General features: G+C 27.5%; 1 protein-coding gene across 1 annotated transcript; it reads right to left on the reverse strand.

The window, feature by feature from the left end:
* Nucleotides 1-5,789: 5,789 nt before the first annotated feature.
* Nucleotides 5,790-7,558, reverse strand: LOC126665905 (SPX domain-containing protein 1-like). Its single transcript, XM_050358841.2, has 3 exons — nt 7,137-7,558; nt 6,516-6,642; nt 5,790-6,426 (listed from the first exon to the last, which is right to left on the reverse strand). The coding sequence occupies exons 1-3, from the start codon at nt 7,452-7,454 to the stop codon at nt 6,011-6,013; spliced, it is 861 nt and encodes a 286-aa protein (XP_050214798.1). The 5' UTR covers nt 7,455-7,558; the 3' UTR covers nt 5,790-6,010.
* Nucleotides 7,559-14,067: the final 6,509 nt, after the last annotated feature.

The following is a 14,067-nucleotide window of genomic DNA, read 5'->3' on the forward strand; positions in this document are numbered from 1 at the left end:
TCCTTAGCAGGCCAACATTCGAATATGCTGATGGCTATTCGATCACTCATTAGTAGAAATTGGGAAGTTAAAGTGACGTATATCTACCGGGAAGCAAACTTTGCCGCGGATCATCTAGCACCTCTTAATAATGCTACGTCTATGTGTTATATTGAGCATACCGCTCCCCCTGACAGCCTCATCCCCTGGCTCAAGCATGATTTACAGGGTGTCTCTTATAGTAGAAGCATCGTTTTTTAGTTTTTCTTAGGCTTTTGCCTCTTTCCTTGTAATAAAAAAAAATGTGATAGATAAAGAGTAGGCAATGGTACAAAAAAACCTCGAAGTTTCCTCAAAAATACAAATAAGCCCTTAAATCTTTTTGGCATAAAAAAACCATCATTGTTTTTAAATCGAACAAAAAAGCCTTTTCGCCCATGATTTTGACTAACAGACGCTACGTAGCTGATGTGGCACTAGGAAAAATGTTCAAACATACTCTTAATGTTTAAAATACTTACCAATTCTATATTTATAAAATTTTAAGCATTATTTTACCCTATTCTTCCTAAATAACTCTAAGTTTTTTTTAAAAGTCGATTATTAACAATATCAAAACACAATTTTATGTCAGCTACTGAATGTCTGTTAGTCAAAGTCATGGACGGGAGAGCTTTTTTATTCGATTTAACAAAAATAAGGATTTTTTGTGCTAAAAAAAGTTTAAGGGTTGATCTATACTTCTGAGAAAACTTAAAGTTTTTTTTTTGTATCTTTTGCCCCAATATTAGTAATCAATTAAACCAATGAGTTGTAATTCAAATGTTAGAAGCGCTGGTAGCAAAATGTTAGGTCGTGGGTTCAATTATAAAAAAAAGGCTTAATGTCTTAAAAACCCCTGATCTTTCATCCTCTTTTCAATCCTATCCTGACGTTGAAAATTTGTCAATTTTACCCCATTTTGCATTTTTTCATTTCAATTGTACCCTGAAGCATAAAATTGACCTTTATTTATTTGACAAAAGTTCAAAAGAATTCTTCAAAAATGGTCAATTTATATAAAATGTTAATCTAATGCAAAAAGGATCTATTTAGAAATTTTTTGCCAAATAAAAAAATGTCAATTTTATATTTTAGGGTATAATTGAAATGAAAATATACAAAATATGATAAAATTGACTGATTTGCAACGTCAGGGTATAATTGAAAAAGGGATAAAAGGTCAGGGTTTTTTAAGACATTAAACCTAAAAAAAACCCTAATCAATTAAAATTACCACTTTTCACTTAAATTTAAAATTTTACTAATTTTTTGTGATAATCTAATTTTGTTTAACAGAAACTCTTTAATAGAGTTTTCTGTTATTTTGTATCTAAATTCAAATAATTTTTTTAAAAAAGATTTAAAATTGAAAAAGATATTATGCTACACTTAATTTTAAAGGTGATAGTAATCTTTAAGGTTATTGTATTATACATTTTTTTTATAAAACAGTTATTGAAATAAAAAAAATGGAGTTCCAAAACAGTTATCCAATTATAAATTCGGATGTCACTCATATATTTCTAATTATAAATGTTGCCCTCAATTTGCTGTTTGGATGTATATTTTTAGGCTAAATTATTTGAAAAACCCTTACTTTGAATTTTTTTTCGTTTATACCCTCACCTTAAAACAAAACCATTTGCACCCATTTTTGGGTTTTTAATTTGCATTCCTACCCAACATAAGGATATAATAGACAATTTAATAAATTAAAGGATGAAATCATTAAAAACAACTAAATTGAGGGATTTATCATGCTTTTTTCTATTTTAAAAAAATACAAACAAATCCTTCAACTTAAAAAATGTTCATATATATCTTATTAATTAATTAATTTTTTTAATTTAAAAAAATAAAAAAATTCTCCCCAAAACCAAGCGAGGAGCCCCGCTGCTCCTTCTCATCGGAGAAGGAGCAGCAGCAGCTCCATTTCCGTGGAGAAGTAGTAGCCGCTCCTCCTTCTCCGATGAGATAGAGCAGCGGCGGCTCTGGGGAGAACTTCTTTGTAGTAATAAAAATTTACTATTATTTTTATTTTTTTAAAAGAAATTGGTGTTTTTATATTATTAATAATATTAACGTCTAATTAGTATATAGGTTAAAAATGAAAAATTATTTTAAAATTTTTTTTAAATAAAAAGAGTACAATTTAATGACTTAGGGTAGGGATAAAAATTAAAAATCCAAAAATAAATACAAATAATTTTTTTTAAATGAGGATATAAACGAAAAAAAAGTTTAAAGTGAAATTTTTTTATGTAACTAAGCCATATTTTTATCACGTCCAAATTAACAAAATTTAGTTTGAAATATATGGGTGACCTCCTGTTGTGAAATTCATAATTACATAATTATTTTAATTTTTTGTTAATTCGATAACCACTTTATAGGTTCGGTAACTATTAATATTTATTCTTAATTATTTTAGATTTTATTATATATCGTCCATATTTATTAGAGACTGCCCTTATTTATTAGGTACCGCCTTTACAAATTACCTCCGTGCCCTTTTAACTAAAATATAAAAAAAATCTCAACTTCATTCCAGTCCTGAAACTGTAATGGCTGATTACGAATCCAATTCGTCGGAAATGAGTATCAAGATTTCGAAAAATTGGCCGAGGAAAAAAAATTTAACGAATTTTTTAGGTGGGACGCATCCAGATTGTGTCCCATCATATGGTGGGACGTTTTCTCAATTTAACGTTCCACCATATGGTGAGATGCAATCTGTGTTTGAATGTGAGTTGATAGAATTTAAATGTGAGTTTTAGAATTAGGAAAAGGTAAAAAGGTATTTAGATAAAAAGGTAGGCGGTACCTAGTAATCTAGGGCGGTACATATTTTTTTCCTTACCAGGCAATTAATATCCTGTTGAAAATTGAAATATAGGCCAGGCTAGGTAACCTGATGTTAGACGTCACTTGATTGGGCGTTAGTTCATTAAGGAAGTTTAACTTTCCGGAAAATAACATTTTTTCTTACTTGGTTCATTTTTGTCAATCTATTTTCCGGAAAGTTGAGGGATTGACTTTCCTTTGACTAGAAAAATAACTTTTCGAGCAAAATCTAGCTAAGTTCTACTTTCCCAATTAAATTAATTAAAATTAGACTATATTCCTGCATTTAAAAAATTGAACTTGATATGGACGTGGTGAAATAAATTTGGAGGAATAAAACTCGATATGCGTCTATTTAGAGAAAAAGAACTTGATATGGACGTGGTAAAATAAATTTGAGTGATTGAAATTGTGACTCTATTATTGGGTTTCACGGACTTTCTGAAGATCAATAAAAAATAGTGACTTGGAAATCAATGTTTAAAAATAAAATAATTCCTCTTAAATTCTGTAGGCTTCATTTTCGTGTCTTGAGTCCATCAGTAATTTTGTTGACGACGAAACGCGATGATAAACTAAAAGCTAATGCAGAAAAGATGAGCTAAATAAAATGCTGAACTCTTGCTCCGATGTCTATTACATAAGGGTGTTATTAATTAGTTTACATAGTGCGATGTCAATTATACTGACTGTTTTATTCTTCGGACGACGTAGTTGATAGACGGTCTTATGCCACTGGACAAAGTTGTGAAACTTATTAAAAAAATAGTCAGGACCACGACTCAACCACATATTATATTGGTACATTCGTTCTTTTTATAACAATCACTAGAAAATAGCATCGTCTTACTAAGGCTTCTCGTTCTTTATTAGGTTGTCAGAAATTGTTCTCCTCCTTTCTTTCAAATTTTGTTGAACAACGTTGATGAAAATTTGATTTAATGAAAGTTCGAGTGCCGGATTTCAAATAAAAATTGTTTTTTCTGAAAAATCAAACAAAAATAGTTAATGTTTAGTATCTTGTTGGAATAAATTAAAAATTCAGTGGCCTAAAGTGCATTTAACCCAAGTGTGTCCTATCAATCGTTCTTTTTTATATATATAATTGGGGAAGGGGGGAGCGCTTGTGGGAGAAATCGAACCCACGACCTAGCATTTTGCTATTCAGCGCTTATACCATTTGAGCTGCATCTCATTGGTCTATCAATCGTTTTCAACTTTAATTGAAAAAAGGATAAATCATCTAAAAATATTTTAATACTTTGATTTTTTTGTTTATGGCTCCATTTTTTGAAAGGCTTAATGGCAAAAAAAACCCAAACCTTTACGACTTGTTGCAATTATATTCAAACCTTTTAATTTTTGCAATAATATCCAAATTGCATTATTTTGTTGCAATAATATCCAAATTGCACTTTTTATGTGAATTTTTTTGAGTTTTTTTATCATTTTTTGGGACTTTTACTATATTATTATACATCAAAACATAATCATAGCTTAATATCTTAATTAAAAACAACAAGTCTAGTCATCAATTTGACTATTATTGCTACAAAAAATACAATTTGGTATTGTTGCAACAAAATAATGCAATTTGGATATTATTGCAAAAATTAAAAGGTTTGGATATAATTGCAACAAGTCGTAAAGGTTTGGGTTTTTTTTGCCATTAGGCCTTTTTGAAATTCTCAATTTTAGCCAATTTATCAATTTTCAGTTTCAATCCATTTGTTTAAATTGTAGTGGAAAAAAGTTCAAACATACCTTTCATATGGATTCATGTTTTTAATTTTTATAATAACGATGTAAATTGGAAAAAAATGAATCAATATAAAAAAACATATTTTAATTTTTTTCACTCTAATTTGAAAAAATGATTATAATTGAAATTAAAAATTAAAAAATGAACTAAAATTTAAAAAGATGGAGCCATAAATAAAATAAAGGCTTAATGCCTTAAAAAACCCCGACCTTTCATCCCCTTTTCAATCCTACCCTGGCGTTGAAAAATTGTCAATTTTACCCCAGTTTGCATTTTTTTCATTTCAATTGTACCATAAAGCATAAAATTGACCTTTATTTATTTGACAAAAGTTCAATAATTTTTTTTTTAAAATGGTCAAATTTAATATAAAAAGTTAATCTAATACAAAAGGGTCAATTTAGAAAAAAAATTGCTAAATAAAAAAAGGTCAATTTTATGTTTTAGGGTACAATTGAAATGAAAAAAAAATGCAAAATAGGGTAAAATTGACAGATTTACAACGTCAGAGTAGGATTGAAAAGGAGATGAAAGGTTAGGGTTTTTTAAGACATTAAGCCTAAAATAAATAAAAAAGATAGAATATTTTGAATGATTAAACCTGAAAAGAATACGATATCCCTAAAGTGTGGAAGCCAAAATCACATAATACTTATGTAAATTTTTCCTTTTTTTATTCCTTTGTTTATGTTTAGGTTTGCAGCCTTCACATTTTCATTCTTGCAATCAATTCAATTTTAGTTTTGTAGATTCACTTAACTCATTTTTCAAACCAGATAACATAATTCCAAGTACATTAAAGTGTTGCCGGTGCAGCGTAGCCCAAGTGGCTATAGCGTTTCAATGCATTCTTGGGGTCTCACTTCGAGTCTCAGTAGAACCACGGGCTTAAAACCGATTTAAAAAATAAAAATTTAACTACTAACCACTAACATAATTAGGTCATACCTCTATTAAAAAAAAGTACATTAAAACGTTGGACATACAATCGCACCATATTGACCTGCAAATGGAAAAATGATCATGCAATACGAACAGGCGCGAATGAACGAAACCCTTAGCCTGCTTGGCCGTCGTCCTCTGTTTCTAACAGCAGAGTTTTTAAATTTCAGGACAATCTTTTTAGAATTGAAAAATCAAACAACTGCTACTCAACAGAACGTTTAAAATCAAATAATATTTTAAATCTTGTTGTGCTTATATAATACTATTAATTCCAGTAATTTAAACATTTTACATCTGTGTTAGTATCTAAGCATGCATAAATCATGCACCGGACAGTAACCCAACAAAAGCCATAAAAAACAACAGCAATTGATACAAATTCAAGTGGGATCTTCTCTGTTCTGCTTGCTTCTATTTCTTTATCTCAAACTATTATTACTACTTGGCTTCCTGTTCCAGAATCGGAACCTTCTTCCAAGCATCCTCCAACCCGCTAATCTGCAACGGAGGCAACGAAAACACACTAACCGTAGAACTTCCACTCCGTATTTCCTTCAATACTCTTAATGCTGAAATGGTGCTCTTCATATACAATCCGTCGTTCTCCGCAGTAATAATAGTAGTAGTCGTATCAGAAGTCGAAGGATCACACGCTTCGTCCCCGTCAGCAACTTCAACGGAAGATGGCAGATCGATTACAGGAAAAAGGCGGTCCAGCATAATTTCGCATTCTTTCACAAGTTTGTAAAGCAAATCTGTCGTGAAAAAGGGCTGTTGCAAAACTTTTTGAATGAAGGGTAACCGAATTAAAGCACCCGTTCTTTTGTCATACTTCTTCAGAATTTTTACCAGTCCTGTTAAAAATACTTCAGCATATTACTTATAATGAATTTAAATTGCCTTAATTCTGATATAGGCATATCAAGAAAATAAAATCAGTTACCTGTGTAATTAAGGGAGCTATAATTCTCAAGTAAAACCATTTCTCCATGAAAATCAACAATTTCTTTTCTAATTTTTATCATCTCCTCATTGCAATCCTTTGCCTTTGCTACTCTATCTTGCAATTCCTGCATCAATGATTTACAATAAAGGATTCAAAATTCAGGCTTTAGATATTGTCTTGCATATTCTTTTATCATTCTGAACGAGGTCGTTTCATGCTAGTCTTACTCTTAGAGCTCAATTTCCTCCACTATTTCCGAACGACACCGTTTAGTATGATTTAAAGAAAACGAAAGTCGAAAAGACGTCACATATGGTGTGTGTTTTAGCAGCAGGGAATCATGGAATATTCCAAAGAATAATTCTACTGCCTGAATAAAAAGAGTCGTAATGACGTGCCAGTTGTCACAATATAATAATATAGCTACAGCTGTCATATTATCACTGGCAGTTGACCAAAAAGCAAATCCAACTAACGGCCTTAACTGCCCGTTACTGTACTCTTTTCACCAGATCTACCATAACGACACCGTTTCACTACCACTAAAGTCCATTTTACTGCCTAATGGAAAACAATTTTCTCGGAAAGCAAACAGAAGAAAAGAAAAAAAAAACGTACCTTTAATCTGATGATATACTCTTCCTCTTGTTCAACAAAGAAAGTATTAAACTTCTCTAACTCATCTTCTAATAGTTTAATAAAATAGATTTCTTCTTCAGTCATCGGACCGTCGCTATTGTTGTCTCCAGTGTTGCCGGAAAAACCGTCGAAGGACTCACCGGCGGGAGCGTCGAGTTTCTGGCGTTTGTTAGGTCTATCTTTGTTCGGCTCGATAAGCTTCAATCGCTTTTTAAGTTCTTTGTAAGAGAGAAACTTGTCTCTCCATTCAGGTAATGTTTCCTCGATCTGGTTGCTAAGGCTCTTGCCAAACTTCATGATGATAATAAAACTTGTAGAGTGTGTGTTTGGAAGGTGAGAAACTGAGGGAAAGTGGAAGAGAAAATTAAATTTTTAAGAAGAATAAAGGGAAAGAGGACATTGTGAGGGGTGATATAACGGTAAGAGAAGAATATTCCAAGGTTAGTATTGGGAATATCCATTTTTTTATTTCACATTAATTCATATGAAGGGGATATCTTTGGTTTTATTCCTTTTTGACATTAAATAAATAAATTAGACTGTGCTTTTATATTTATGTGTGCTTTCTTTTAAATCTTTAATTTTTCTTTTGATATTTAGAAAACATGAGGCATTTAAATAAATATAATTATCGGACTGATTGTAGTAGTTCCTTATATAATTTACATTTTATACTTAATTGATAAAAATAATTAATATTGATTTATGTATTCATTAAATTATCTGTATCATAAAATTAGCATACATAAATAAAAATAAAATTTTCTACAACCTTAATTGTAGAAAACTCCGACAACCATTAACATGACACTTATTAATTAGCTTTTTTAACACATTTAATATATCTACAAAGTTATATTTTTAGTTCTTATATTTTACATCAAACATGTCCATACAATTTATTGCTTAGTTTTTTTTAGATGGTAGTGTTGCATATAATAAAATAACAGCTACAATGGTAGTGTTGCATATAATACATGCTTCTTTTCTTATGTAGTTTTATATCAACAAACAAAAATAAATGCATAAAAAAACACATCAACACACCTCTTTAATTTTGAAAAGTTTATTATTTTAACTTTATATAAAACTTAATTAACTATTTAAAACGTAATAGTATATTTTTTATAATATCTATTATTATAGTATAGATAAAACAGAAAATAACACTTTAATAATGAAAATATTAAGGCCTAATACTTTAAAAAATCCTGACCTTATAGCCACTTTTCGATCCTACCCTGACGTTAAAAATTTGTCAATTTTACTCTATTTCGTATTTTATCGTTTCAATTGTACCCTGAAATATTAAATTGGCGTCTTTTTTAATTTGAAAAAATCTAATAACGTTCTCCATGTATAGCATATGTTAATTGTACATGTTTAAAGTTTATTTAGATTTAGTTGAATTAATTAAGAATTTAAATTAGTTTTAATTTGATTATGGTTTTTAGTTAGTTTTTAAAAATAAAGGACTTATTTGTATTTTTTTGAATGGAAATGAATTTAATTTTGTCTTTAAATATGATTAATTGAATGATTTCATCATTTAACTAAAAAAATTGACAAAAATTAAAAAAATTGAGTACAATCGAAACGATAAAATGCGAAATAGAGTAAAATTGACAAATTTTCAATGTCAGAGTAGGATTGGAAAAGAGTTATAAAATCAGGGTTTTTTAACACATTAGGCCATTAATTAACAATAGTTATGTATACATAGATAAATAAAAAGAAACAAAAATGTGAGTCCTTTCAGTTTCACTGCCACCAAGTTATAGGCGACAAAATCCGTTGTCTTCTTTTATTTATTTGATTTATTTTGATTTGTTTTTTATTATTATTTTTTAGTTAAACAATGTTTTTTGAAGCTATGAAATGAGGATGATTGAAGATATTCAAATAAAGTTTAATTATCTAAAAATATTTTATATTTTAACTTTTTGTTTATAATTTTATATTTTTAATTTATTTTTTAATTTTCAGGTCATTATAACTATTAATACAAATTGGAGTAAAAAAAAAATTCAAATATGTATTTTATATAATTTTATATTATTCCAATTTATATATTTATCATAAAAATTTAACCATGAAGCGATATGAAAAGTCTATTTAGATTTTTTTTCATTTCAATTTAAATAAATAACTATAGCTAAAATTGAAAAATAAAGTAAAGTTGAAAATTTTCAAAAGTGGAGCCATAAATAATAATAATAATAATAATAATAAAAAAAGATATTTTTGGATTAAGTCATTAAATAATGACTACATCCAAATAATCAAGTCACTATATTATTATTTTTATTCTCAAATCTCCTTGTTTTTTATTCTAAAAATAATTCTCTCAACAAAAGATTGATTTTTAAGATTAAAACTAGTATTTTTAGCTTTTATTTGGAAATCATTTTTCTTCCTTCGTATATGTATATTTATGTGCGTGTGATTATGTAAGTGTTTATTAGTTTTTTTTCTCAAAATTATTATGTTACAGCGATGTTTTATTTGTTTTGGTGTACTTTTTGTGTTATTTTTGAGCGGTAGATCGTCAGTTCGATAAAAAAAAAATTGTCTGCTTGGACTTGCGTATTGAAGATTTTTGATTAATGGAGATTTTTTTTAAGCGTGAGTTTTCGATTCAAAAATTAAACACTCGTAAAGATAAAATTTTAAAACTATAAATAATGCACCAGAAATTCACACCAAACAATTTTTTTGACATTTTATGTATTGTCAAAATTTCATTTTAAATATTTTTTTTTCCTTTCAAGTAAACTGAGAGTTAGATTTTATTTGATACTTCAATCTTTTCTAGTATTTGATTTATTAAATTGCATTCCAATTTATCTTTAATATTAGTTCTTGTAAAACAAATATCCATCTATTGATGTATAATTTTGAGTTTGATAAATTAAAAAAAAATACATTTTTACATTTGTTATAAATATTTATTTGATTTTGAATCGATCAAATTAAAATCATTTCTATAATATCAAAAAAATCTTTTTTTCCTACCGTTACTAAAAAGAGGAAGTTAACAAATCAGCAAGGATACATGAAATTTGATCATATGTTAATATGAGATGGATAATGAATACATAATGTCTGGTTATTTTAAACCTATTATTCAAAATTTAAAATTTTTATAAAATTAGTTTTACCTTTATTAAGATTTATCGAATTAAAGTTTAAATAATTTTCGATCATCGATGTGTTAAAAAAAACAAAATAAAATATATTTACTAATTTTTTTTATAAATGATATAAGTGTATTAAAGTAACAATCAACAATTTTAAAATTTACTTTTGATTTAATTAATAGTCAGATGATCGAAAAATAAATAAAAATACTTATTGATATATTTTTGGGATTATCCTCAAACAATCCTACTTTCAGAAAGTAATTACAACATGAATTGCTAATTATATTTCTAATAAATAAAAATACTTATTGATATATTTATAAAAATATTTTTTTTAACCAGCGGTTGTTCAACATAAATACACTTTAAATACACTATAAAAACACCAAAAGAAAAATAAAAAACACCAGAAATGGATTTTTGAAATTAGAAGGGCAATTTGAAAAATAGAAAAGGTATGAGATATAATTATTTACAAAAAGTAGATATCGCTGTAATTATTAAAAGTAGGATATTTTGAGAATTATCCCAATGTTTTTATTAAATTAAGTTAATAATCTAAAATAAGTATCAATTCAGGTACGAAACTTGCAGATTTAGAAAAGTTTAGATACTTTTTGCCGATAATAATTAAGGTGACAGGTGGAATAAACATATACATATGCCCCTTCCCCCAACAAACTAATTCGGATATTTTACAGAATATTCTTCACTTGGAATCTGCTCTTCGCATCTTTAGCACAATTTTGGTCGCTTTCTTCTTCTACGACCAATCAATATTTATTTTAAGCACTTTGAGAGGAAATTTCTCAATTTGATCCATCCTGCCAAATTTCATGCCTTGCTTCTTTTTTTATCCGATTAGGGACTTATTCGTATTACACTTACATCTCTTTTTCCTTCTTTTTTTTGGTTTACTGGAAAAAATTTTTTGTCAAAGGCTGGAACTTCCATTAATAATAATAAAATTTACATGAACAATTTCTCAACACATTGAGTAAATTATTATAGAAAGAAATAGAAAAAAATTATTTATACCTCTAAGGTTTGGTTTTAGGATCAAGTAAGCACTCAATATTTAGAAAGGTTTAAATATGCCCTAATATCTTTAAAAATAAACAATAAGGCCTCTGATTTGGACAACCAGAGAGGGCTTGATTGTCAATATTTTAAGACGTCAGGGGTATATTTGAACTTTTTCAAACGTTGAAGGCTTATTTGATCCTGAAGTCAAACTTTAGGGGCATAAATGATCCTTTTTCCTAGAAAGAATGATGAGAACTGTAAAATTACATATGGAATAGGGTTAAACTAATCACGAAAAGTCACCCAAATACATTTATGAAACACCAAAATAACCAGATCTGAAAATTAAATTTAGTTAAAATTACGAATCTAAATAACTGCAACAAGAAAAGGCATAAATCTAAAATATAATGATTAATAACCAAGTTGAAAAAAATCTAAATTTGTAAGTTAACCTTATAAATAGACGATTTCTTACAAAAACTCCACCTTTGAAGAAGAAGATATTCCATAAAAAGATAAATTCATGAAGAGTAGATAAACCAAAAGTGAAATAAAACAATAAATTTATTTATATGATGGAATTATTTATTTTATGCGATTTATAAGAAAATTTGAGTGTGAGGAGTTGATTTTTGACTAAAAATTGGCGAAAATCCACCTCCCAACAAGGAGGCTATGAGAGTTTGTGAAAGGAGAAGAAGAGAGTTGAGAGAGAAAAGTTTAGAGAGAGAGGTAATAATATTTGTTCTATTATTGGAAAATTCACCACCATCTGAATTTATGCTGTTTTATAAATTTTATAATTATTTTAAAATTATGAGATGTTATTATATATATTATCATAAACTATACTCTATTATAAAAGAGTAATCAACATAAAAAAATTATTTATTCTTACCAAAAAGATGAATGACTAAATTTTAAATTTTATTAAAATTAATTTAAATTTCACATTCATTCGAATAATTTTTTTTTTTAAAATAGTCTTGCCTAACTTGAAAACAACGCTTGATATTTTTAATAATTTCTAGGTTAGATGGACGTTATCTATTGTATTATTAGATGAGATATTTTAAGTTACTTTTATGTAATAATGATAATAATAATAAAGTGAATATTAACATTACTATTTTACTAATCATATTCAAAAAGTGCAACCTAAAATAACATCTTTCATTGAGATAATAATAATAATAATACTAGTGAATATAAATATAAATATTACTATTATGATTATTATTATTAATCATACTCAAAGGTGCATCCTAAAATAACATATTTCATTGAAAAATTAACAATAATATGTAACGTGTCAAGTTCGCCACATGAGAAATAAAGTTAAAGCATTCTTTAAGGTTGCGTTTGGATAAAGGTGGATTTGAATTTGAGCCAATTTTTTTGTTTGGATTGTTAAATTTGTTGGATTTGGATTTGAGTTAAATCCAAGTTAATTTCAACACATACAAAGTTGAGGAATTGAAATAACTCCTATAACCTATGAATTTCAAATAATCTTATTATCTTTATTATATTAACATTAACAATTGAATTTAATGCAGTCAAAAGTCGACTATAACCTGATTCGAATGAAAAAAAATAGAATTTTTATCCGGTCAATATTTTTTTAAATTATTTTTTCAAAAAAAATTTCCTGGAGGAAGAGCACATTTATCCTTTACAGATTTTATATATAAAAAAATTTGATTGTCATGTTTAACATACAGCTGCAATTTTTGTTTTAAAATTCTATTGGAGTTTGAGCAAAAAAAATAATGTTGTGATTAGGAAAAATATTTATATAATACTAAAAGATCAAATATAAATAGTTTTAATAAAGGGTTATAGAGTCATTTTCAACTAAAAGTGGAGTGCGAAAATCCCTATCCAAAATAAATTTACGTATCAATTCAAAAATGGGCAAATATCGTAAAAAAGCCAAACTTTTCATAAAAGTTTCCCAAAAGTCCTGACATTTTAATTTCGTTGATTTTGGCCAAAAACGGATTATTTTGTCTCAATTTTATGCAACCCTCAATAGACAAACAATTTTGCTAATGTGGCGTTTACATGGCGTGCCACACAATATGCCACCATGTTAATTATTAGGTTAAAAGCAAATAAATTCCTAAAAAAAATTAAAATAATATTTACACCGTTAAACTTTAAATCATTTCAACTTAGCTATTAAAATTTAATTAGAAAATAACTCAATCAAATCTAAATAATTTTAATTCAATCGTTTTTTAATATTTTTATCGTACTCCTCCGAATTCTACTACCGGCACCATTTAATTAGAAATTTAATTAAATAATTTTTTTTAAATAAAAATAAAAATTAAACCTAGTGGGTTCATCATGTTTTTCCCAGATGGGGGAAGAACTGTTGTGTTCCTCCCATTAATTCAGTCGAAAATCGACTATAACCCGATTCGAATGGAAAAAAAGTAGAATTTTATCAGGTCAATAATTTTCCGAATTGTTTTTTTAAAAAAAATTTCTAGAAGAAGAGCATGTTTCTCCTTTTCAGATTTTTTTTTTTATATATATATATATATATATATATATAAATTTGATTGTCATGTTTAACATACAGCTGCAATTTTTGTTTTAAAATTCTATCAGGGTTTGAGCAGAAAAATTAATGTTGTGATTAGGAAAAATATTTATATAATACTAAAAGATCAAATATAAATAGCTTTAACAAAGGGTTATAGAGTGATTTTCAACTAAAAGTGGAG

Source organism: Mercurialis annua, linkage group LG1-X (genome assembly GCF_937616625.2).
Source record: "Mercurialis annua linkage group LG1-X, ddMerAnnu1.2, whole genome shotgun sequence".
Lineage (NCBI taxonomy): Eukaryota > Viridiplantae > Streptophyta > Magnoliopsida > Malpighiales > Euphorbiaceae > Mercurialis > Mercurialis annua.